The sequence below is a fragment of the Podarcis raffonei genome, chromosome 9 (genome assembly GCF_027172205.1).
Source record: "Podarcis raffonei isolate rPodRaf1 chromosome 9, rPodRaf1.pri, whole genome shotgun sequence".
NCBI lineage: Eukaryota > Metazoa > Chordata > Lepidosauria > Squamata > Lacertidae > Podarcis > Podarcis raffonei.
The window spans coordinates 41784949-41812286 of record NC_070610.1 but is presented as its reverse complement, the minus strand read 5'-3'; the positions used below and the strand labels follow the sequence as shown (position 1 = coordinate 41812286).

Below are 27338 nucleotides of genomic sequence, written 5' to 3'. Positions count from 1 at the left end.
CATTTCATGAATGTGCTCTCTCAAGTGGAGTTGACCATGTTAAAAATAAGTCCTTCCATAACTCCCTGGGGGTGAGGGGAGGAGTTGTTTGGTCTTATCATGCGGAACAGCTTCCCCATCTGCAGCTGCCTCCTGAATATATTACCACCAGTTCTCATGCGTTAGCCAGTCAACTTTTATTACTGGGACCGAAGCACAAGCAAGGTCATGCTTAGTAAAGTGTATTACCTGTGACTGAGAAAGGTATGCACATTTTCTGTTATTCTCTCTCCAGACCTTCTTGCAGAGAATTCCCAGGTTGCCTACTTACAACCATGCAGTCTTGGAGATTTTTTTTTTTTTGCACAAAAGCTGTTTAAAAGAAAACTTGGGAGATAAAACTATCCATGTGCACTAGAGGTCACTTCCTTTAAACAGCTCTTGTACCAAATCTCCAAACTGCTTCTTAAATTTGGGACTTTGAGTTCCTTGTCACCCAGTTATTAGTGTGCTGAATGAGTAGCTCTATTTGTCGTACTAGGATTTGGATGTCACCTGTCAAGGTAGAGCTGTTGCCACAGAGATATCAGATTTTCCTAACTAACATAAACCCATAGGCTTCAGGGGGTCTGTACTAAGCAAGACAAAGTCTGGAAACAAGCCATGCTGATTGAAAGAAAAGCCTTTGCTTATTTGTTTGAGGGGGTCAGCAAACTATTCAAATAGGGACGGTGAGGTCCCTTGCAAAAGTACTGCAGAGCAGCAGCCAGCAGTTATGGGATAAGAAGCGATATCTGTTTATGGATTGTTAAGCAAAGGGTAGGAATCAACAGAAAGTTCTCAAAGTGAAGGGAAGTAAACAGCAGAGGCTCCTCAAGGATTGTTGGAACTGGTGCAATTTTACTTATTCACAAAGATGCATAGTCAGAGGTGATGATGACAGTCACAGTTTCTTGCCTACCCCAAATTAATCAGGATGGTGACATCCCAAGCAGTGTTTGAAGAGCTCTCTATAAAGAATGTCCTTGTGTTGGAGGTTTTTTTAATTGAGATGAAAGATGACCAAGAAGAAGCAAGTCACAGGTTTACAAAACTACGAAAAATGTGGGGAAAGGGTATCTCTCCTCTCCCTATACCTCACTGATGATGTCTGCTTGGTTATAGGTTGATGATAAACAAATCAAAGCACTACTTCACACAGCATGCAGTGACCATCACAAGCTGATGTGGTATAATGACCACCAACAGATGTGGTGGTAGATTGCTTTTAGACCAATGCATAGATAATAGGTTTGGCAGCCATGCCTAAATGGAACCTCTGTCTTCAGAGACAATATACCTCTGTTTCCTGAATCATCTGGAAGTAATGTGGATGTTCCATAGACTGAAGTTGGTCTGTGTTCTGCTTTCATAATTAAATTCCTGCCCCTTCCCCCCCAGCCCTGGTTCTTATCTTGCTAGAATCACTGTATCAGAGCACTGTTCTTGTGGGTATAAATTTTCATTAGAAGCTATGTTCAGGGGGTAATGGGGAAATGTGCAGAATCTGATGAGCACAGTAACCATAGTGACTAATTGCTTACCAGTAGTATGTGTAAAGAAGTCACTTATTTTGGGAAGTAAAATCCTTGCCTTTCTGCTTGATTTCATTTGAAGCATTTCAGTAGTGCTGTGAGAAGCAGCAGAGGCCAATGTCTCCTCCCCCTCCCTTTGAGGGTTCATCTTAATGTAGCTCCATTTATAATTGACATACTGACATCTTCTAATATACTATGGAGCTTGCAAGATCATTGCCTGCTTCTTAATGTATTATTATCCTATCATGGGTGTGTGCAGTAAATAAGATGCTTAGTAGAGGTCATAGGATTTGGGAAGCTGTTTCAGATAACTACTACAGAAAAGCTTGCTGTTGTGAGGCACTGTAGCTTGAGCTATGGATTTTGGGTTTGAAACCCAACATCCAATGACTGGGATCAACAATTGCTTAGGTTCCTGCCTATGGCTTCCATTATGGCTGACTCCTAGGTTAAATCATAAACTGCATCTGAATCAGGCCTAGGTTTCAAAATGAGACTTCATGGGGGCATGAGGAATGCTTTTAGAGGGGGAAAACAAGCCTCAAACTCCCTCGAGGACATAGAATTATATTTATGTTTCTTTGGATCCTGGCTCCTGTTTTAGGTCTTCCCTTTAGGGCTCACTATGAGATCTTTTCCTATCGTATTCTTAACGTGACTTCATCTATCCAAAACACTTATTCATGCTGTGTGAACGTCCCAATATTCAGTGAATATTATTATAGTTTGGTTCATATTATTTAGTTCTTCATCTCTCCTCTCTCTCTCTCTCACACACACGCACCCCAACACCTTTATTATTAAAACTGGATTGATCATTTGCAAAGATGTTCACATTTTTTTCATAAATCTGAACACAGGCTACAGTCACTGCCTGTGCTGCCCCCCCCGCCCCCCCATGCACAGCCATATTAAGGCTTATAGAATAAACAAATGCCTGGATAGCTGCAAGTTTGGCGCTTAGTCAAGCTCATAATGTCAGCAATCAAATTGCAGTGCCTGCAGCCAGTTGTCCATCAACTTGTATCATTATGTCAATTAGGGAATATAAGGTAGAAATGGCCTGTGGTAATGGTATATGCAAGACTATTTGAATGGTGCCTGGGTTATGGCGGAATGCTCAGATCCAATTTTACCAATAAAATGAACACTTTTCTTCGAGCTGTAAGGTAAATGTGGTTTGTATATGTATACGGGGAATTTTTTTGGCATCACCTTACATTTTGAATACCAGCGGATTTATGTTCAGTCTTAATGACGATTTCATTTAAGATTAGAGCATACAGAAAACGTGCATGTAGGAAATGTACTTACTGGAGACTAGAAAGCTATATCGTAAGGTGTAAAGGTAAAGGATCCCTGGACAGTTAAGTCGAGTCAAGGCTGACTATGAGGTGTGGCGCTCATCTTGCTTCAGGCCGAGGAAGCCGCTGCTTGTCCGCAGACAGCTTTCTGGGCCTTGGTCCTGTATACCTGAAGGAGCGTCTCCACCCCCATTGTTCAGCCCGGACACTGAGGTCCAGCGCCGAGGGCCTTCTGGCAGTTCCCTTGCTGCGAGAAGTGAGGTTACAGGGAACCAGGCAGAGGGCCTTCTCAGTAGTGGCGCCTGCCCTGTGGAACGCCCTCCCAGCAGATGTCAAGGCAATAAGCAACTATTTTACTTTTAAAAGACAACTGAAAGACTCCCTGTTTAGGGAGGTTTTTAATATTTGATGCTGTATTGTTTTTAATATTCAGTTGGAAGCTGCCCAGGGTGGCTGGGGAAACTACTACTACTATTATTATTATTATTATTCCGGATCATGTGGCCAGCCTGACTAAACCGCTTCTGGCACAACAGAACACTGTGACGCGGTAAAGCCAGAATTCAGAGACTACCAGTCCTGGTTTTCTATTGGTGGAAAGAGAATACTTACAACTGAACTTCCTAGGGTGGTTGTGTGGGTGAAAGAAAATGAGAATTGTAAAGCACCTGGCAGATTTTGAAAGTGCTATAGGAATTATTTAAAACTGATTCTGGGCTAGAGTTCCATGTACTAAACTTGGGTTGCAATTGTCTTAATCACTTTTGTACCAAAAATAAATTTATTTTTCTCTTTCTCCTTTTCAGACAATGCACAGCACAACCATGCTTTGGGGAAAGGCAGAAACGTTTCTGAGGCTTCCCAGGTCATCCTGCAACCTTTCTTTGGAAGCAAGGCAAAGAAAGGAACGGCTCTTCCCAGCGCCCCCCTGCACATCCGGAATGCCATCCTGGCAGCTGCCCTCTTCCCAGAGTTTCTCAAGGAGTTGGCTGCTCTTGCACAGGAACACTCCATACTCTGTTACAAAGTATTTGGTGACTTTGAGAATTTTTATTAGTTTTAAGACTTTTTTTTTTAAAAAAGGATGTTTTAATTTAAAAAAACCACAGAGAGCTACTTATAAAGGAAAATTCTACTTTATGTTCCTGGTAATACTTGATTGGGAGAAACTGTTACACCTTTATGTTGGGCCTTATTTCCTACTGTGCAGCATAGACACTTGATGTATTAATGGAATGATTTCTTATTTTACCATATTCCCACCCTTGAACTTCCTTACCTCAAGATCCCTTCTTTTAAACTCTGCTATAGACACTTTTGGTTAAAAAGGCACAATTGTGTAACCAGCTGAAAGGTGATTTGCTTTTGTGGGGTTTTCCCCCCCCTATCTAGGAAAGTTGGTTGCTTCGTAAGCGTGCGCTTACCAGGATGAGCATGTCAAATCTGATAAGCCTTTTATGCAAATAACATTTTAGGTATCTATTTGCCGGGGGAGGTTCACAATTCCTTCCCTACTCTCTGCATTGTGAGTGGCTGGAGTTGTGAATCCAAATGGATTCAACAAATATAAGCCTGCGACTTGCTAGAAGCAGGTGCTGTGCTGAATACATACCATATTGCCTTACACTGTGGACAAGTCTGACGCTCTCAGCTGTTGATTCCTTTGAAGTTTAAATGAAATGAGTAAATGGATGTTGAGTGCAGACTGTATGGAATTCCCTCCACCCCCCCTGGCCATTTCTCAGCATTCTTTGAAAATGCTAGATCTCTACCTAAACTAAACACTCAAGCCTTAAATTTTAGTAATATTTGCACACAATGAAATGTTTCTATGCAAACCGTAGCCTTTTTTGGTAGACCATATTTGTACACTTTTATTGATAAGCTGAACACAAATACTCCAGTTATTGTTTGAGTAGTGTTATAAGGTTACCTTCATCTGGGAGTTGTTACTATCTATTTTTTAAGTACTATTTTTTTTAAACAAAATTGAAAAAAATAGCCTGCCTTTATAAGCTGTGTTTTTCTCTTTTTAGCTTAAAATGTTATTTTGGTTCAAGGAAAGCTTTGTGGTATTGTAAAACACTAGCTGTTTATTTATGATGTATGTTGACTTGTCCTAACATTGCACTTTTGAAGGATGGCAGAAATGTTTTGCTCCCTGGTAGTAGCGTAGAGGATGTTACTTGGGACAGATACACTAGAACCTGTTGCAGCTGCTGTCCAATAGCTTAAGAACATTTTCTTTTGTGAGTAATGAGACTCATTAGAACGGGTCCAAACATGATGAATTGCTGCATTACAGCTGCATTTCAGTTTGTGCTAGTAAGAGTAATTGTTCCTCCAGTGCTGAAGTTGGCTTTGTGTTAATAGTGGCTCTGTGCTTGAAAGCCTTCATTTTCTTTTACAGTAGGTGAATATGACAAACTGCTCCAAAACCAATGAAAACAGTATCTGAAGACAAGACTTTGCTCCTCTTTGTAAATTCCATATTGAGGTACTAACAGTAGCAGTTGGGGGTTTGCATGTTCTATGCTAGAACATGGCACCTGAGCAAATGGGAATTTCACAGACATCTTTCGGGAGGGTTGCCTAAAATGGTGTGTATATTTGTTTAGAAGTGCAATAATGGCAAGAGAGGGATTTCAGTGTCCCCATTTCTTGCTCCACTGGTCTTCTGTGACTGAGTCCATTTGCTTAGTCTCCTCCCCCACTATTATCCATGGGCAGAATTAGAATCCTACAGGCCATAGAAATCAAAGAGGAGAGTGCTTCTTCCTTTAGCTTCTCAAAGCATTGCAAGTTGTAAAAATCTTACGCAGGGAAGGATCTGCCAGTCCTGTTACTTGGCCCGTTCCCCATGTCTGGTGACTTATCTTCATAAAAAATAAAATGATCTCATAATTCTAGTCCTGCTACCTTCTCTGTGGGAAGCGATCCATCCTTTTGATTGACTGATTAATTGTGTATGTGTTAACTGCAGCATAATTTTTAAAATTGCTCTGAAAAGACATTGTATTTTCATGCTCTTATTTAAAGTTAAGATAGGTGAGGTTTTTTAAATAACGTGGGTGTGTTAATCACATAAAATGTGATTATATTTGCTGCATTTGAAAATCAGACATTTAAAATGTTGGACATTTGAAAACTGGCAAGGCTACCATAGTATGGACTATGCAGTAGTTTCATGAAATTTTGACAGCTTGTTGCTGAAAGGGAGCAATCATGTGCACACACCCTCGCAATGTTTAGGCTTGGTTCAAGGGTTAACAGAGCATTTAATAGTGGTATAGAAAAGTATAACAGATTACTTTGTTAGAAACTATTAATCTTTTGTTTGAATCATGATTACAGCAGGAAGGGCAGATTCCACTTGTTGGTCAGTCAGTGAAATGTAGGCCCAGGATATGGCATCTTATATTTCCAGGTAAGAATGGGAAAGATTCCTGTCTTAAACTCTGCTTATTAAGTCAAGTTGCCCTCAAGCCGTTCACCAATCTTCTGAGCTGCATTCAGTGGAGATACTTTGTGCCTCTCTTATGTAAGCCACTGTTAACATTTGTGAAGTTAGGTTCTTGCTGAGAGTAGAGAGGGGATATTTTGTCTCTGTGGATTTTAATAAAATTTAAAAATATGAATTGGAGAATTACTATACACAGTCTTTACAGTGACTTTTTGGAGGGTTAGTAATAGAAAACCACAGAATGATATACACAAATAAGTAAAAATGACAGCTACAAATTGCTGGTAAGCTTGATGATCCTTGACACATAGGAGTACAAAATACAAAGACTTTGCTATTTTGGCTTGTTTCATGTCAAAAAGCACCCAAATCTTTTTTTAAAAAAACAACCACCCCTCCAAACATCTCTGAAATTGAGTGCTGCAGTCTCCTGGTGTAATTATCCGAGCCATGATTATAGCACTAATTCAAGCTGTAGTGTTGTAATTATTCCTATATAAATGCCATCTCAGGGAAAGTGAAAATTGCATCTTGCTTAATGTGGCTTTGGATTGCTTTGCATAAGTAAGCTATTTGGAATAATTTAGTGATGGGTACTAGCCCAAAAAGGCATTTAGAAAGCAAGCTAGCCCTAAAATACTTCTGCAGCGGGAATAGTTAACAGCTTTCCTTAAGTCAGCTCAAATTAAGCATTTTGCTGATCTGACTACCATTCTACTAGGGTTTGTTGTGCATCTGTTAAAGTGACTGGATCTTTGTGGCCATTGATTTAACACTCACATGAGGCCTCTGTGTTCAGGCTTGGCTTTAAAAAAACAACAACACTTTTAGTCTTAAGTAGAATATATTCCATTGCCCTGTCTCTACAGTTCTCACTATGCATCTGATGAAGTACATTCTTCCCACAATTGACAACTCATGCCACCGTCACGTTATCTGTTGTTAAGGTGCCACAGCTACTCTAATTAGTTGGACTATGTGAAAAATGACTTTTTTAAACACTGACAAATTCTACTCCTTGCAGAATACAGGAATGTTAACCCAAAGATGCTGTATGCAGAAACTATTTTTTTTTTAAATCATTCTTTGGTATTCCATGAACACTTTGGGTGCTTTTTAATCAAACATAGATTTACCAAGCTAAATGTTGTCCAATCACAAAATTAATAGCAGATTTGATTTTTTTTCACACCCAAAAAATATTTTTAAGACCCCTCACTGAAGAAATTTGCCAAAATTAAGTTTCATCCCCTAAAATGACACACCCTACTGCTTCTCAGCAATCTTATAATATTAAAAGAGGAAAAAAATTAAGTCTCTAATGTGCTTCCTGCATTTGCACCAAGATTAGTGTGTGGCATACTATGGCCTAGCTGCTGCTACAGCGTAATTTTTTATATACTTATAATATTCTTTACACACCTTATCTCCTTAATTGTAGAAAATGAGGAGGACTGTACTCTCAATTTTTGTGGGTTTCATTTGTGTGTTTTCTTCCAGCTTATTTATTTGCAGCACAAAAAGACTTTAATACAATGAATCTGAATTCAGTTGTCTTTAGTTTCTCTATTCTAAGCACTTTAAAGACATTTCCCTACATCACAAAGCAACTTATGAATATACTGCTCCTCAACCTGCTGCTACATCAACTACTGTTCTCTAGAGTCTCCCTGCTGCATAGGTTCAAACATATTTGGATGTATCCTTTCACAGTTCTCTGCATCCCACTCTCCAATTAATGATTTCAACAAAACAAAATACATTCCCAACACCACCTATGGTCCATGCCTATTCCTGACAAGAGGTCATGCAAAATATAGTAGGTTGTTTACAGACTTTTAGGGTAAGGCTGAAGTTATCACAAGACAGCTATATGTTTTCTTCTCTTTGCCTCTTCATTACAAGGCAAATTATAGCATTTCACCCCAGTTGCAATTCCTATGTCATCTTTCAAGGGCAGCCTTGCATCCAACATATTACTGTGGCAAGCTCTCATGCCTCTAAAAGGGGACAGAGCTTACACAGCTAAGAAAATGTATTTCTGGATACTCACACTTTGTCCAGGAGAACTGTCAGGCTCCAAACCTGTTCGCCTTTAAAAACAAACAGGACAATGATCAAGATTGGTGGGATTACTCCTTCTTGTCTTGACTCAGTGTCAGTTTTTCATCCACTTGCTGCTGCTTCCAGAATAAAAGGACAATCTGTGGGTTACCTAGTTAATAAAATGTAGAGCTGGATGCTTCTAATTCATTGATAAAAAGTTAAAGGTACCCCTGACCGTTAGGTTCGGTCACGGACGACTCTGGGGTTGCGCGCTCATCTTGCTCTATAGGCCGAGCGAGCCAGTGTTTGTCCAGCAGACAGCTTCCGGGTCATGTGGTGAACCAGAGCAGCACACGGAAACGCCATTTACCTTCCCGCCGGAGCAGTACTTATTTATCTACTTGCACTTTGACGTGCCTTTGAACTGCTAGGTGGGCAGGAACTGGGACCAAACAACAGGAGCTCACCCCGTCGTGGGGATTAGAACCACCAACCTTCTGATCGGCAAGTCCTAGGCTCTGTGGTTTAACCCACAGTGCCACCCGCGTCCCTCTAATTCATTGATACCATACTTAAATTTGGATTGATTTTCTCCAGAAACTATGCAACAATGTTAAACTGCAATGCCAATAAACCAGAGCCTTTCAGGACACTTCAGGTCAGTTTCTTCTAGTACTGAAGTAGTCTTTCTACTAACTTACTGTTGACTTAGGTGAGGTAGAAAAGATACAAGCCATTAGAGTCTTGTCTAGAGTCCCCTAGCTATAATTTAATCTATGATATTAGAGCTGCAGAGAGTACCAACTCAATCATCAGTGAGATAGTATCTTTGTTAATTTCAGAAGCAGATTACCCATTAAGTTCACTAATACCACCTTCACAGTAATGAGTCCCACAGCTAGGCCACAATTTGCAGGGGAAGAAGTTTAGTGAGGATACTATATCCAAGCATGTTTGCTCAGCTATCGCTTAAGTAGCTTTTCTAAAAAGGGGAGGCTGAATATTAGTCTTTAACTAAGAATAATACAGCCAATTATACACACCTGTATCCCCTGTCTCCTTTCTAGGGAAGTTAGCTGCATGTTTAGTTATACAGGAATAAGTGCTACAAATTATTATTACTTTTATTACTGATGGAAAAGCAGCATCCTTCTGAAGAACCCATTTATGATAGAGGATTGTTTCCCTCAAGAATTAATGCTGTTAAATGACCTTTGCTAAAATCCACTTCTGCTAGACTTGACAAGGCATAATGTATGCACATCATGCAGGCACATCATGCCTATGCTAACTTTCCAGACCCCCAAATATACTCTTGGAATAGTAGATTTTTACAACTGCAAAAAAGTGGTTCTTTCCAAAGCTCCTACTACCGTGGATACTGTATTTACAATGTGGCGTCTATGGCAGTTAAGCACATAGTATCCTTGTAATAATGTCAGTAACCTCTACAAGATTTAGTAACACCATTGGGAACCAGGGTGATGGTACAAGATTGGAACTAGCTCAAGGTACAATAACTCCCTGGAACTTGTAAAACAGCATTCCAAGCAAGCACTTCCTCTACACAAAGTTGATGGCCAGCACTCTCATGTTCTGGTCAAACACCAAACAAGAAAAACAACGAAGTGGCATGTTTAATTCTTAGCTTTTTAAAAAACCTGGTTGCTTGTTAACTATGCTATCTTTGTCCACAGATTTTGACAGACAAAAAGAGGCTTATGAATCTTACTGGTTGCTTTTGGTAGAAGAGTTGATGCCGAAGTTCAATTTCAATCTTAATAACTTGTTTCAAATTATTCTTATATAGCCAAAGCAGCTATTGCCAGAGTTGTATTGAAAATGGTAATTCAAACACTAAAATCTGGCAAATCTATCCACCCATGATTTATTGAATGCATAGCATTGTTACATTTTGATACTATGCATAATATTCCTAATTCATTGCTACTTTCATATAGGAATATTCATTCAGATAGTTCATAGATACCTGAAAAGAGCCTTCTGCCTAGGATGGAGATACTGTACATATCTAGATGTACATCTGAATCACCTACCCAACACAGAAGCCTGCTAGTATACATAGGGCACACTGGGTGATGGTTTCCATCAGTTTCATTCAAAACAGTACAAAATACCTACAGGGACAGACAGGTGAAAAACTAGGTACTATTCTGTTCTATAGAACAGAATAGTACCTAGTTTTTATTAAAAAATAAGACACAAAAGGCTTTGTATTTAACTTGGTAAGTGTTATGGTTTCTCTAATTTTGACACTGTGATGGCTTATTATAACCAGCCAGTATGGTGTAGACACAGCATGAAAATGGCTATATAATAGGTAAAAGGTAAATGACCCCTGGGCAGTTAAGTCCAGTCAAAAGCGACTTTGGGGTGCGGGCTATATAATATAAGACAACAAAGAGGAGTCTGGTATTATGAGTCAAATGAGGTTTTATATCACCTATGATCGTCGCCATAAATGACCACTCCACTGTGCTTTTTCCCCCATACATTTGATCTGGAATTTAATTGCCACTATCTTTGTTTTGAGCGTGTTGTTTTATAACCCCTGTTACAACTACTGTATGGACCTATATACCTGCAACTGAGGAAAACACACCATGCGTCTAGCAAAGAATGCAGCCGAATTTAGTCTATGAAAGCTTATGCCGTAACATTTGTTAGTCTTTTTAAGGTGCCACAAGACTTTGTTTTTTGCTGCACATGAACCCCTCTGGAAATTGTATAAACCACACACTGTTAATTAAAATGTAATGTGAACCAAGAGACATTAAAACATAAAGCTTTCTTTGCAGAAGTGTCTTCTACAATTTCCATTCTCATTACTTTGGGTTCCCACTTTGGCAGCAATTGATGGATTATAAACTCATGTCCACTGTCAGGTCATCACCATCACAACTAATGCTTCTACCTTAAGGCAGTGACCAGACTGGGCTGAAATCTGAGGACAACGGTGAAATGGTGAATGGTTGCACGTTGCCCCTATAACTTGTATTTGGTGTTCTTACCTTTTGGAAGCATTGGTCTGTTGGATCTCATCTTTCATGTGTGTTTACTCACTTAAGCTTACATCTCAGCTGAACCAATATAGAACAAAAGGCAACTGCAATAGGCACTATGGGCCACCTGCTATTACAAAAATATATAATTCCAAACCATAAGCAACATCTGTTGCTTATAATACTTGACTTCATGGAGCCATGCAGCTCTGTGATACAAATGCAGCCTTTGACAACCCACTTTTTAAAAAAGTGTTGAAGGTGGTTTAATTCTCCCCAGCAAAAATAAGTCCATTTAAATGTTACTTTTTTAGTGCTGATAAATAGTTATTCTTATGTACAAATGTTACAATCTTCATTACTCTAGTGTCTTGAAATGCCAGGCTGTTTTCTTTAGATATTGGGGGAAACCTGCAGTCTCTGAAATTTGTTTGAAGAGCATCATTTTGGCTTCAAAAGCAAAACAATTTTACTCTAGGTTGAAGCCTAGAGTAAGGGGTCATTTAGAAGGACTTAGCTTAAAATTCCAGAAACGGGCAGCTGAGCTGCTTGACAGTTATCCCTCCCCACCCAAATATATAGAACTGTGATAATTCTAAACACAAGAGATTGGCAATTTCCCCCCTTTTTAATAAGGTTCTTCGTTTTGTTTATTTTCTAAATCAGAAGAACTGACTACCTCATTCTATAGTTGTTTGTGGAACTACAGGCAGCCCTGTTTAGGGAAGTTTTTAATGTTTGATGTTTTATTCTGTTTAATACTCTGTTGGGAGCCACCCAGAGTGGCTGGGGAAACCCAGCCAGATGGGTGGGTGTCAGGGAACTGCCATCGGAGCCAGGAGTGGAGGCAAGGCTCCCGAGCGATGCCGGAGAAGGGCCCAGCAGGGAGAGAGGGAACTCATCTACTGGGGAAGGAAATCAGCGTGACACCAGGGAGAAAGGGGAGCAGAGGAGGGCTTCGGAGAGATGGCTCCAGGACTCTTCGCCAGAGACCAGCGGGGAGAGCACGGGTCCTCCGCTGGCCACACCCACCCTGTGCAGAAGACTTCCGCGCAGGGAGGCTAGGCGGAGACTTGGCGTCAAAGAACTTTTATGCTGGAAGAAGTTCAGGAAACGCCCACTGACGGATTCTGCCAGTGACTGATACAGCCGCGGAGTCAGGGCTGTGCAGCCAGGGAAAGGTTTAACCAGGCAACCTTGCCAAGAGTAGCGGCAACTTACGCACGAGCAACCCCAATTCCCATTACAGTGGGGTATAAATATATTATTATTATTATTATTATTATTATTATTATTATTATTATTGAAAATTACATTAGAATGAAAAGAGTTCTTCCTCAGAAAGGGCATAGTTTATTACAGTCAAAAATACCCCCCCCCCCAATAAAACGAAGTTTGATGACATGTCTGGTCTGCTTAATGAAACATCAATACTGAAATAATACCTTTAATATATTATTTACATTCCCTTACTCCTATAACAAAAGGCTTGCTTTTGAACAACTGTCCATACAAGCAATTGTGGGTTTTAAGTCTCTTGAGTACTTTACAAACTTAGGAATGCTCTGCTTTGATCATTCACCCAGAAAATACCTTAAGAAGTATTTAAGCTACTTCTGAAAAATATTACTAATAAATTGGAAGAAAGAGTTCATTATATGTTACAAAACCAGAAGCTTTCATTCAGAAAACTTGCACATTATACCATTTGAATTCTTTCTTTGCATACCTTATGTTCCAGTTTGACAGCCACTTAAGAGCAGGGGTCAGCAACCTTTTTCAGCCATGGGCCGGTCCACTGTCCCTCAGACCTTGTGGGGGGCCGGACTTTATTTTGAAAAAAAATAATGAACAAATTCCTGTGCCCCACAAATAACCCAGAGATGCATTTTAAATAAAAGGACACAATTCTACTCATGTCAAAACATGCTGATCCCTGGACTGTCGGTGGGCTGGATTGAGAAGGCGATTGGGCCGCATCCGGCCCATGGGCCTTAGGTTGCCTACCCCTGCTTAAGGAGATGATGGCCTGAGCAAAGCTGAAAAACTACAGAAAGTGGCTGCAGTTAACTTGATACAGTAAGCAAGAAGTGAATGAAGTCAGTACAATGGCTTGATTGTGAAAGATAGAAGTATCAAGTAATTACCACTCTGATAACAGCAGCGAATATCAGATATGGAATTTTCACTGCAGGCTCCTATGATAGCAGCTTCTCTAGTATTTGTTTCACCAGGACAGGGTCTGAGCGTCCTCTTGTTGTTCTTTGAACCTGGCCAATAAGCTTATTCAGTGCTTTTTTGTTGCCCTTCTTTATGTCTGCCACCTTGAAAGAAAAATTACAAAACAAAACTCAATTTTGAGCAACATCAAACTAAAGCAAAAACACACTGAAGAGACTTGCTGCTAAATCCTGGTCTTCACGACTGGAAAAGCCAGAGCAAACCTTGAGAACTGGCAGGTTATTTTCTGTTCTTGATGTGCCATCATAAAACGTGACAGTTTAGCAACCCAGAAGCTTAGAAAGATTTTATTTCATTACCGTAATATTGAATAGTACAATGCTTGTGTCCTTTCTCACATTTCTATAGAGCAAACCTAAGGTCTACCTGGATTTAAAGATTCTACATCTGCAAAGCAAGGTTGTTGTGCAGCACAAAATGGCAAGCTAAGCTGGGCTTTCCTTTTTTGCTAACAGCAAGCTTGGTGTAGAGAGCATGCATTGTGAAATTAGATTGTTGCACCGATCAGTCTTTACCACTAATGAGGTGAAGGAACATTACAGCACTCTAAGGCAGGCTTGTAATGGAGTCGGTTACAAGAGGCAGTGCATAACTTTCCATTAGTTGGGCCAACAAGTTATCTCACCAGTAGAGCAGATATTTCTCCATTAACTTTTTTTTTAAAAAAAGATATATACATGGTGTTTTTCAAGAGCAGTAAGTGATTTCACAGATTTAAAAATACACACTAACCCATGTATGTTGTTTGTTTGTTTCTGAATTCTGAAACAAGTTCCAGCTCAGCAGGAAAACTGGTGGTGGGGGGGGGAGTGAACTGGCTTGCTTGAGCACCTAGCAATTTAACAGTATCCCAGAAGGAGGTATGATTGGCTCGAACCCTGAACAGGAGCACTGCTGTTAAGGCAGATATGGGGGACTTTTGGCTCTTCAGATGATGTGGGCCTACAGCTCCCATCATCCCTGACCACTGGCTGTGCTGACTGGAGCTGATAGGAATTGGAATCCATCATCCTCTGGAGGACCACATGTTCCCTAGGCCTGAATAGAGAGTCGGGATGTGCTTTTACCATTTTACTACAGGCCCCACTCATTTGAAAGGAAGCTCTCAGCACTAAAAGAGCAGCAAGGAAAGTCTTGGAAAGAATAAAGCAGGTCTGTAGAACCTGCTACCGTTATGTCAACCACAGCTCACCAGCCATGTACTGTGATCCGCCAAAAAAAATCACAGCCTTTCCTAGTCTTGTAAGGTAAGCAAAGACAAGAGTCCTATAAACCCATTAGCTGAGATGCATTTGGCTTGGTGGGTCATATGAATCCCACTTCTGCATCAGAGCAATGGTTCCTTTAGTCCAGTGGTTCTCAACCTGTGGGTCCCCATATGTACTACAACTCCCATTATCCCTGAGCTCTGGCCTTGCTAGCTAGGGGTGATAGGAGTTGTAGTTCAACAACATCTGGGGACCCACAGGTCGAGAAAGGCTGCTTTAGTCCATCAGCTTGTTGATGGCAGTGGCCACCCAGATTTTCTGGGTAGCCCACAAGCACAACATGAAGGCAACAGCCTTCTCATTGTTCCCCAGCAGCTGGTATTCAGTAGCATCCTGACTCTGAACTTGGAAGCTGCAAGCAGACATCGTAACTAGTACCACTGGACTGGACTGAAGGGAAGCGGTGCATTCAGAACTTGCATCCTACTTTCAGGCTGAACAGGGAGTAATCTTTGGACTAAGAAGAAAAAATGCAGCTACTGAATCTCACAACTATACACTAATTCAAGGTGTGATGGGGTAGAGCTGCCCTGTGGACACTGGTTTCATTGCTTACCTGGGCAAGGGTGCAGACAGGGCTGTATGGTGGCACTGTGGGACAGCCACTAATCTTGGGCAACCTCACTGGTCCCCCTCCCATCTAGGTAAGTAGCAGCAGTGCCTGTGGCAGGAGGGGGGCTCCAGGGCCTGACCCAAACACACCACTACTGAGTGTTTGCCAGCACTTGAATTAGTATGTAGTACTATGAGATATGGCATCTGCTTTGTGGCTCTAACGCATTCACAGCTTCTGGCAACACCCAGACACTTTTCAGATTACTTATGGGACTTATTATTATGCTTAACTGAGAAGCGGTCTTTCAAAACCATTCAGAATGTAAGGTATTCTTTCACTCTTCCAGTTAAAAGCTCTTATTATTAAAGCAAGATACCTGTTCTGTCAACAAGTGTAACCAAAGCTGAAGGGCTTATTCAAATAATTCTATAAACAATACAGTTATTGCCACAGTATTGGAAAACCAAGTAAGTTCTCTTCAGGTAATGCTTGCTTGCTGAGGGGAAAATCTAATTTTCTCAGCACCCAAAACATAGCTTTCTGTTGCTGGGGCAAAATAACATATTTCCTCAGGGCTAGCACTGTAGTTTCTAATCTGATTGCCAAAGCCACAGAGGAGGTGGTTGCAGATTTATAGCACATAGAAGGTTGCTGGATGGTCCCTGTGGCATCAGTGATACGACACAACTCTCCCTATCCTGTTTTGTGACTCTAAAATAAACATTACAAGGGCTACGTGGCAGTGTGTATCAAAAAGGGTCTTTCACCACCCCCTCCTTCTATTCCCAAACATCCAGCTATGTTCTGCCGTTTTGTGGCATGATTGGTTTGCTCTTGGAACTGAATAGTTCTCTCTCTGCAAAAAGACTATGGTCCCAGCGGTGAGTGTTTTGTCTATTATACAGGAATTGGACACAGTGCTACTTGTCCTGGAAAAGGGCTTGCAGGATTATCCTGTTGATATTGAAGTCATGGCAAATACTTCGATTAGTTATCTGGAAAAAGTCCTAACTCATACATAAGATCTCATAGTAGTGTGAGCATAGAGTCACCAATTTAAATAGTGTCTTATCATTTAGAAAAGCAGAATCAAAACAGCCTTTGATTTTTCATGCCCGCCTCCACTAGAATACTAGTTAAAGAATTAAATACTCAAAATCCATGTTGTTACTGAAACAAAAAACACTTGTGCTCCTTGATCTGTTCTAATGCTCAGACTGTCTCTGCTTGCGCTTCAGTACCAGCTGGAAAATACAGAGGCACTTTCATCAGCCACTGCAAATTAGTTAGCACGATGAAGGTCAGACAGACCTAGCACACGCTCATTTTATTTATCAAAAGCTCTCTGCAAAGCTGTTAGCCTCCACTGAAGAGCTATGGGCGTGGGTAGCATTGTTCTCGATAGATGTTAGCATTTTCCCTACTGCATATGTAACCAGACAACATTTTACTTAACGTTAAGCCATTCATTGCTGCTTTGCCTATCTGTGCTCTAGAGAGAATGCAAAAGCACTTACTCTTTATAAAGCTATTTCTGGATCTTTGGAAGGATTTCTTTTAATTTGCAAGGATTTTTTTAATAAAAAAAATTAACTGTAAAATTAGAAGCTTCAGGTGGAGATATTTTCTACTTTGCTCCTATTATTCCGTGCAAATGCTATTTTGCAAGCATACAGTCTATACAGAATATTCACGTTAGTGTAGAGTACCTGGAGTCAAGGGGACATGGATTTAAGTTGCCATCTCCTGCAGCCACTTCATGTGTCACAATGCAATTTCCCTCCCATTTTATCTGAAGAGTTTCCAAACAAAAGGGCAACATGAAAGGAAGGTGGCAATTTAAATCTTTTATCTCCACCACCCACCCTGAAGAGTCAAAGTCTCTTGTTCCCAATTTCCCAGGGTTGCTATCAATATCACCTCTTTCTGATGGGCTCCCATCACAGTCTGACAGATGCACTCAAGCTCATTCTGATCCTGCAACAGTTCAAGCTTCTCTTCTTTAACAATCAGAGATGGAGTCTTCCCTTCCCCCTTCCACATCACTTCCAACACCTGCAGCATCAAGATAAAGGAAAATCAGTGCTTGAAACATGTCTCTCAGAAGGCAAGGATGACGTTTGCAATAAGAAGAAGGCAAAGACGTATTAACGGGCATAATGACTCCCATTCTGACACAAAATCAGAAATCAATCTACTGATGACATCCCATATCTAGATGTGCAAAGCATGTAAAGTTTCCTACTTCTCAGGTAAGTTTCCTTTAGAAAAATCATGATCGCCTCTTTCTGGACTCACATTTCTAGTTCTCTTAGAAAGCAGGGTAATATTTAGTCTCATGTGCCAAGCAGGTATTTTTTAATTGTGGCACAGGTATGCAAGGCTATGTCACAATCCTACTGAGAAGGTATTTTTGGTGACCCTTGTCCAATCATAAAAAAGCATCATTAGAAGAGTCCCATTGTCCCACATGCCTGAACACAAACACCTCTACACTTTAGGGTCTACGGTATCCAGTACTACTGTAGTTACTGCCCAAAACAGTAACGCTAGGCTGAACGAATACTTCTCCTGGCTCCTAATGCTGTTCGCAGGCTCCACATAATAAAGCATCTCACATTTGGGCTTATCACAGTTCAATAATGTGCCACAATAAAATGTCTATTGATCAGGCTTGGTGGAAAATCTCTCTCATATTTTCTTCCTTTATAAGGGATAATACATGTCCATTCTTTAAGTCTGTAAAATGCAGCGTCTTCCTTTTGGTTAAAAAAAGGGGGCTCTTAGTGGAAGTCCGCTCTCAAATGTACTGTACAAAGTCAAGATTACTAATGCAGACTGGTTATAACTAACTGGTGTGTACAAGTGTGTGTCTAATACTATGGATTGAATACATATTCCAGGTAGTTTTTTTTAATCTCTTTCCCTGCCCCTCAATGCTTGCTCATCTGCGTACCATGATGATTTTGACCATAACTGTGAATACCACACTGGGTTGGGACTGTGTAGCTGGTAATATTTATTAAGGGTGTGATCTTTGCATATGCACACCATCTGAACCCTATCTGTTATTCCATGGAGTATGGATAAATGAAATTGCAAAATGAGATCTAGTTGAGATTCCTGCATTGCAGGGGACACTTTGCTAGATGACCCTCAGCGTCTCTTCCAACTCTCCAATTCTATGATTCTGAATCTCCCATAGAGTTACCATTTAACCAGGCAACTGTTACTCTGCTGACTGTCAGTGGGAGAAAAAGGAGTTTAGCTACATAAAGGCAGGTCATAGACCACAGAGGTGTGGAAGGTTATAATGCAGAACCCTGTGGCAGCTCTAGCCCAGTTATCCATCACTGTGAAGCACAGCTGGATGAACTTAAGTGTCTGTCTGGAATAATTATTAGTTAAAGTTACAGTGCTTTGTAGTTGGGCTCTGATACCTTGGAAAAAACCCTAGAGAATGGGGCTATTTATAAAAAAGCAATTTCTTTGGGCAGTCATTTTCTGTATTCCCTCTGCTCTTATTTCAGAGATGGAGGCAGAGAGAGAGAGAGAGCACAGAAGGAGAGAAAGAGACCCTTTAAAACAGCTGCTTCTGCTCATTCCTGCACTGAAGACATAATTGCATGTTTGGGCAATTGCAATCTGCCAATGCAGAAATGACTGTCATGTTGGAAATTCCATGTTACTAATTCACCAAAGCTAAGAAAATGGAAGTGCTTTTTAATGTAACGCTCCCTAGCACAATTAGCATTGCTTTACACAAAACAAGATTAAAACGAGATGGGGGAGAACTAACAAAGTTACAAATCTTCCGCCACAACGGATGAAATTTCTCCCAGGGCTACAAGATCACCTGGTCCAAAGTAACGGTGCAGGTATGTGGCAAACTACACACTGACACTATTTGAGCCCCTCTTCAAATTAATCTGCCCTGTACCAAGTCTTCAAGCTGTTAACTTGCAGTTGCATTTGTTTGGTCAGAGGCCACAAAATTTTAAATAAGAAAGCAATCCCATGTAGCCACTGTGCAACTTGGTCTCATTCCTTAGACAGTCAAGGCATGTGATGGTGTTAAATATATTTAAGTAAGCATATCAGAATCTTTTGCAGGGAAGAGTTGACAATATATAGTATGCGACTAGATGGACCACTGACATTACTCAGTGTGAGGCACCTCTCTATCTTTAAAAGCTGGGATTTGTGCAGCTTCCCAGTCAGAGCTCTTAATCAAGGAAAACACGTCTCACCTGAAAGGTTCTGTTGTGTAGATATGAATTAATTGGCTATACAGTAAGTAAACAAGCTCACACCTGGAAAGTTTCTCTGGTTGCTGTGTGCATAGGTTTGGAAAAAGATTTGTTTGGGAGTGCTGCAATTACACAATGCAGCCATATTTCCTCCTCTCATGGCCACAGAACATACCATTTCTAATAAGGCTCACAGCCCTTCACAATTTGAGCTTCCTGATCTGCAGAAAGCATAAACAACAACAAAAACAGAAACAGCAGCAGCAGCAATAAACCTGCTGGAAGCTTCCAACAATGTGTACATGTGTTGCCTGTGTGCGTGTGTCTCAGTTTGCCTAGCCCATCAGTGCTGCAGTTCAATCACCCCACTCTCAAATGCAGCAATTCATTCACTGTTGTGTGCGTGTATATAGCTATTTGTGCCCTCAGGCCATCCAATCTCCCTGCCTACTGCTGAGAATCGTTAGAAACATTTGTTATTCTTCAGACATCTAGCCCATCAACGTCCTCTTCTAAATGTAGCAAGGATGCTGTTTTTCACAGGTTTAACCAATAATAGCCAAACAATGACATTGTTAGTTGGTGTCTTAATTATTTTGGTTATTAGATTGCATTTGTGAAGCCTACCCTGGATTTGAGGTGGGTATAAATCTTGAATAAGTTACTAATTCAAAGACACAGAGAATACGAGTTCTATTACAAACAGATGAAAGCTAAACAGTCCTCCCCCAAAGGGTAAAAGGTAAAGGTTTGACTGGATGCTTAAGTCCAGTCAAAGACAACTATGGGGTGCGGCACTTATCTCGCTTTCAGGCTGAGGGAACCAGTGTTTGTCCACCAACAGCTTTCCGGGTCATGTGGCCAGCATGACTAAACCGCTTCTGGTGCAATGGAACACCATGATGGAAGCCAGAGCACACGGAAAAACAGTTTACCTTCCCTTTGAATTGTGCTCGGAAACGTAGCCAAACAAGCCAAACACACACACACACACACACACACACACACACACACGCTGTATAAAAATGTTTAAATTATTAGCTTTACATCATTCATTTATTAATTACAATTATATCTCATCCCACCTCCCAAAGGAGGGTTACAAACAACAAACCACAAAATAACAAAAAGTTATTTACAAAACATTTTGAAGAAGCTTGCATATCTCTTATATGGGACTGAGGCTTAGAGTACACATGGTAATGATCCTGTATAGTTTTCTCCATGTCCAAATCCCATCAATAATTTATTTTCACTTAAAGTGGCCTCTGAGGCTACAGTTTCCAATAGTAAACTAGCATTAGGGGAATATGAACTCTGGCAGCTTTTCAGCTCTAAAATGTGTCCTTCCCCCCATGTCAGCCATTTTGTGAGCCATTGAGAAAAACAAAAGGATACCTTTTATCTTCCTCTACAGAGACAAAAAGAGACTGGGTGGGCAGCTGGCTATTTGAAGGTTGATGATAGGCCAAGAAGGAAGATTTAATATTACCCCAACTCCAAAAGAAAATTTTGCGTGGGGGAGTGGAAGTAGAGAATCACTGCCACATATGATTTTCACCCAATGATGAAATCCTACCCACATTGCTCAATGGAGCTAAGTTCAAGTGAGACTTATTTCAGAATACATACGCACAGGATCAGCCTTGCACAAGTAGACCCAAACAAGGATCCTTTTATCTTTTGTCGTTTCTTTGTAACTGAACACAAAATGAGGATTATTGAGATAACAGATAACAGCTTTTTTTTTAAGGGGGGGGCGTGTTTTCAAACTAAGGCCAAACAAGATATAACATTTTACAAATTCAAGACTCAAATGCACCGTGACACAAACAAGCTCATGGTGAAGGCAATGTTAAAAAGGAATGCTCACTTGTTTGGCTGCCGAGGAAGAAATCGTTTCGCTTTCCAGAAGGTTCAGAAGTTCAGCCAAAAGAAGAGGACTGACTGGACTAGACCACATAAAATGAATTGAAATAAGCAGAGATGCAGAAATACAGCACAATCTACTCATCACATTTAATATGGTTGTATCAAAGTTGGGATGTGCAGAAAACCATCTGAGCAAAAGGCTCCAACTGTTTTGCCTGGGTTGTACATTAGGTCTCCCCATCACCATCCTAATCCAGTTCTGTTCATGCAATTTTAAACAGGAGGAGATGTGCTAGTTGCAAATGGGAACACTCATCCCACTGAGAGTACTGTAGTGCTGGCTGACATCTGTAGTCATTTGCACATTCTAATGGATGTTCACCTTCTTTTCTTCGCTGTCTACCTATAACTTGCAAAATACTTTTCTCCTTCACCCATTGATCTCACCCCTCTTCCTTTTGTAAATTAGTAGAATCAGATAAAGAAGGTTCATTATGATTTTTATGCATCAGTTGAGCAACAGTAACTACTATGTAAGAAACTGAACCTTGAAGGTTACTGTGGCATCCTTAATCACTGAACGGTTTATTCAGATGCCCGTGTGGTAACAGAGGACTACATTATTTACCATTATCGAAGACTAATATTTGTGTACAGATTTGCTTGCGCAAAAGTATAAACATTAAAAAGCCTCACCTTTCCTTTACTTCAAGGTTATACTGTTTTAAATAGCCAAGAATATCTTTTATAATCCAGCCAACGACCTTTTTGGGAGCCATTCCTGTTGCATTCACCACAGCTTCAAAAAATTCTACTAATCCATCTTCATTCTGCTCAGAGACAAAATGGTGTGTTAAGATGGCAGCAGCCGAACCAGCTATCCATACCACCACAAAAACAAAAACAATTTTTTTAAAAAAATAAAAACTCATATCCCTGAGCTTTCGGGTCTTATCACATGTGGAATATTCTTAACCTCTTGGCTTCTCAGCTATTCGCAACAGTCAATTGATCAACATGCCTCAGGTTAACTTCACAATGTTTCCAAAAACTGCCACTGCATGAGTATTCAATAGAATAGCAAGATAGGCATGCCTTTAGCCTCTCCACTGCTAGTTTTGCAGAAATTATATACTGTTATAATTCGTGAAGTTTTTTGCTTGTGTGTGTATGTTTTCACAGTTAGGCTGCTCTTTTTAGTGTTCTGAGACCACCAAATACATACACAATCAGAACAGAACGACCCACCCCGAAAGCATACCATAGTTTTTCTTCCCTTCCCTGTGAAATCTGATGACATCACAGAAGCATGTGAGCACTCATATTATAAGGGAGTGTCCCAAGGCAGAGATGTGTACACATGTGGTAAATATTTGTATCTATGTCACTAGGCAGGTAAAGAAAGGCACAGGTGTTGAGTCTAGTGGGGAAGGAGGAGCTTGGTAAAACTCCTGTTAACCCAGTATGAAAGATCAGCCAGGACTCACCCTGCTTACTGTCCAATTTCATAATGGTACTCTATACTGATGCTTTCTAAAATGGCTGAAATAGATATGGCTACAACAGCCCACCCAGCATCTGAACCAGAACTGGCACATACAGTCAGAATCAATTTCAGGCAAACACAAAGCAAGAGGAAAACACACAACTCTATAATCTTTAAACAGATTATATAGAGACCCGGTAATTAAAGGCAGATCAGCAAGCATCATTAGTCATAATGTAAATGCTTCTCTCAAATGCGAGTGTGTGTTTTAAGATGAATCAAAACTCCTCCTGAGTGACAAGCGGAATCCTTGCCTTCTAGTTCTTGCAGTTTTTGTATTGCAAGCAAGACTCGAGCAGTCGTTTGCTTCCAGACAGCTTTTACTGCCGGAAAGTTGATCAAAATGCATGGCAGACTCAAACTAGCACTCACTCAGCACAGAAGGCTGGAGTAATCCTATGACTCATAGGAGGAATATTTTTCTCTCAGACAGTTTGTCAGCTTAGGGAATAAGCTCACACACAAGGCAACCCTTGAATGGAACTTGCTTATATCCAGTGCCAAGTGAAATCGTCCCCAAAATCCTAACCCTTATCCAGTCCCATTCAGTTCAAAGCAAGTTTGTCAGGAGATTCAATTTTCTTACTGCATATATTATACACATATTCCTAAGAGCTTGATGAGATGTTCAGTCTGGTAGAAAGCCTACATATTTAACAAGTACACCAATGTGGATCTGTCTACTACTGCTGCCATTTTAAATTTCATACACACACTCACATGCAAGTCAAAGATGTCAGGAGATGTTTGGGGAGAATACTCGGGATGCATCGGAAATAACACCCTGGTCCCACAGCAACACTAACCCGCAGTCCACATGCCTAGTGTCCATTCAACCAAAGGAGAGATTTCAGGAGGAGCTCAGAGCAATTACCAGCCGTGTGCAGGCAGAACCAATTGGAAGGGGGGCCATTTGGTCCAGGGCCTCAAGCTCAAAGGGGGCCCCACATTTAGACACCAAATGCATCCCATAAGTCCGTAACTATCATATGTAATGTATAAAAAGCTGTTATTGTTGAAGCAGAGGCTAAAGCATGTGAACAGCTCAGTGAAATTAAAAGCATTTGGTGAAATTTTAGCAATATAAGCTAAACTTCAGAAAGCAGGTATCACTTTTCACTTGCAAAATGTGCTATTTTTCAGCGGTTTGGGGAAGTGTGGGATTTTCTCACTGCTGAAAATACTGGGAGCCAAATTAGTTACTGTGAGCAGAGCAAAACCAGAGGTCGTTTTATGTATTTTTTATATTCACGGAATATGCTGGAGGTCTTGGTGGAACAGCAACATAGTCCAAAGGATACCAAACTATATACATACATTAAAGCCTTATAATTTCAACCCTTATTTAGACCTGTGTTTCACCACACAATGCCTTATTCATACTTGGACCATACCCTGCTTCAGCTACATGTACAACACTGAATTTATTGCCTTTGCTGCATATTGTTTGTTTCCTGCCTATTTTTATGTGCAGGCTCTAATTATTTTATTTTTGGGGGCTCGTTACAGTTAATGTAGCCTGGTGGAAATTTAGAATACATACTTCAAAATCCCCCTAAGGATTAATGCAACACGAACTAACCAAAGAATAATAATAATATTTCATTACTGAAGTATGACTTTATTTTAATGCAATTTCCCCTGCACAATGCTTCCGCTAACAAGTTGGCAGGGAGTGTGGATCTTGCATTTTGAAGGTGTCCCAGTACCTATGCCATTTATTTAATGAGCACGCTTGGGCACTCTAACTTGAAAGACTGCTCATTAGATTTATGCATCCTCCCCATTAGCAATCTGTTTGTATTCCTGATGTAGGCTTAAAACACCAACGGAAACTAGATGTCTCAGGTGAATTTAGATTAGCTGGACTCTCAGTAAATCAAAAGAAAAGAAATAGTGTTTGTGGAACAATACCCCCCTCCCCAAGACCTAAATGTAGAGACAATGGATGGCAGGGAGTCATTATTGGACTAAAAATATTGATAGTACTCCTGTTGGCTCAATGGGTTGGTACCATCTTCAGAATAAGCACCTGAGTTACTTTCTGCTCAACTATGCAGGCTTCCAGAATAGGCCTGGTGTCCAAGTGTCAGAAAGACACATTAGACAGAAAGAGATGAGGAAGAAAAAAACACAGGAGAAAAGGCTAACATTAGTCAAAGCTGAGTACTCAGCAGAATGAAAGGAATCTAAGGTTAGGCTAGGCAGTCTCATTTATTTCCACTGCTAAAAAGAAGCCCTGGAGCCAGCATATATGTTACATGAAAGGGCTTGTTCATATAGTAGGCTTATGACAGATACATGCATGATTAAATTCCAGAAAAGAGTCACAGTATTTAGAGTGCATTAACATAAGTTTATGGTAGAATAATGGATCAAATGTCATAAAGCCATATGGTGCTGTTCTTTTCTATGAATTTCTCCCCCTTTAAGCTACAAGGGTGGTCCAAAGGTCATGCATCCAAGAGGAGGTTAACAAAAAATTTAAAACTGCTTGGCGTGTGACTTTTCAATGTTACAGACAGCGATACTCCATGGAATATAGCCACAAGCTGAAGAATAATGTGGAAAAAGCCCTACTGGCCCAGCTCTTAAGATTGATTGAGCTGGTACATTAGGATGAGATGCACCAACTGGGCTCACAGAGCACATATTTTAATGCCAGCATTCCAGAGATAGCAGTGTTGTAGGCAAATACATTGAAAAAATTACAATACAGGAATGTTTTTAAGACAAAAAGGGTTTTGATGCTACAATAACTAGCTATATATTTCAATTTACTATGATGCTGATGGACGCATGCAAAAAAAAAAAAAGCAGGTATAGTTTCAGAGACCCTCTTGTGTACATTATCTGAGCAGAAACAGCGAAGCGTGTTGAACTTATTTTCTACGTAAGAAAAATCTATGAGAACTGACAGCTGGCTAATATGACATTTTTAGGAGTGTTTTCTGAAGCACTGAATCTTTTGAAGTTTCTTGGTTTACTTGAATGTTCAGTCAATAGACCTACCAATAAGGTGAAACTGTGCTGAGGCTGAATCCCATAACATTCAACAAGCTTTGCTCTCTTCGCACTGGGGAGGTCAGGAAGCCTCTCCCGAAGCCAATCAATATTCACCACTTGCCGGTCGCTTGTGTGAGCAGGCGAAGATTTAGAATCGCAAAGAATCAATGGAGGAAGGTTTGGCTCCGGCATAAACCTGGGAGAAAACAAAGGGAGGCTCCTCTGCTGTCCTTTTCACTTAAACCCTTTAGCCGCATCCCAGCCACCTGTGATGAAGTTGCTCCTTCTCCGAACAATTATGGGACTTAACGTAAGGAAACCAAATGCTTGGAGTCCACAGCTGAGTGCAAGTCCTCTCAGCAGCAACAGATAAGCCCCTGTGCCGAGGTGCATAGCCTCAAGCTGCCTTTTTTTTTTTGATGATCCGCCACTGGCTGTGAACAGCCAGCAAGGGGGAGAAGGAATAAATTTAAGCCATTTTACGCCCTTCCAAAAAAACACAAACAAAATGCAGATGTCGCTTATCGTCCTCGGTGCCAAACAGGACCTGTGATTTCAGACCAACTGGGAGTACAATCTGGCAAAGGGGAAAAGGAAGAATGACAGCCAGATGCTAGCAGTATTCCACGCAGGTTGCAACCTCCCTCGTATTAGTCGGAGGAGTTTCAATGAAAGGAGGAAACCGCGCTAAAAGCCAAGTTGCCATCTTCAGTGGGGTGCCATGGCAAATAAATCTGAGTGACAACATCAAATGACAAGGGCTGCGCCGAAGAAGGGGCTGATTCAAGCCACCACAAAAACATGGCGATTAAAGAGCCAACTCCTGCCTTGCACGAACAAATGATGGATTTGCAAACACAATTAAAGTGTTGCTATGTCTCTTTGCAAACAGCTGAGATGCATTCCTTGAAGAAGTTAGACTTAAGCTACACCCACTGCTTTCAAATCCAGATTTCAATAAACAAAAGCACAGTTTAAAAAGCAAATTTCACTATAGGTTTTGAATTGATTCATCCATGCTTTCTTTCTCCCCGTTTTTATTTTATTTTAAATAAAACATTCAAGTTCATCAGTTTAAGCAGTGAAACAGGCTGAGGCTAGCAGAAGTGGAAAGAACTAATGAAATAGCCACAGCCCTCTCCTCATACAGTATCCTGTGATATAGGAAAATGAGGTCTAAAGAGGTTAGCACTGCATTAGCTACAGT

At 40.6% G+C, this 27338-nt stretch overlaps 2 protein-coding genes across 7 annotated transcripts in view; one reads left to right on the top strand and one right to left on the bottom strand.

Annotated features, from left to right (window-relative positions):
- Window positions 1-5769, top strand: part of FHIP1A (FHF complex subunit HOOK interacting protein 1A) — a 120057-nt gene extending 114288 nt beyond the window's left edge. For all 3 annotated transcript variants that reach the window (XM_053403134.1, XM_053403132.1, XM_053403133.1), the window contains exon 12: window positions 3667-5769. In XM_053403134.1, coding sequence (XP_053259109.1) covers window positions 3667-3917 — 251 coding nt within the window. In that variant the 3' untranslated portion in view covers window positions 3918-5769. The remainder of the gene's footprint in view (window positions 1-3666) is intronic.
- Window positions 5770-6285: 516 nt separating this feature from the next.
- Window positions 6286-27338, bottom strand: part of GATB (glutamyl-tRNA amidotransferase subunit B) — a 45529-nt gene continuing 24476 nt past the window's right edge. For 2 of the 4 annotated variants that reach the window (XM_053403137.1, XM_053403135.1), the window contains 5 exons: window positions 26138-26327; window positions 22276-22409; window positions 21581-21659; window positions 17378-17512; window positions 12824-13716 (listed from right to left, as the gene is read on the bottom strand). In XM_053403137.1, coding sequence (XP_053259112.1) covers window positions 13591-13716; window positions 17378-17512; window positions 21581-21659; window positions 22276-22409; window positions 26138-26327 — 664 coding nt within the window. In that variant the 3' untranslated portion in view covers window positions 12824-13590. Of the gene's footprint in view, window positions 8417-12823; window positions 13717-17377; window positions 17513-21580; window positions 21660-22275; window positions 22410-26137; window positions 26328-27338 lie in introns of those variants that run through there. The other 2 variants (XR_008332199.1, XR_008332198.1) reach the window with 2 other exon arrangements.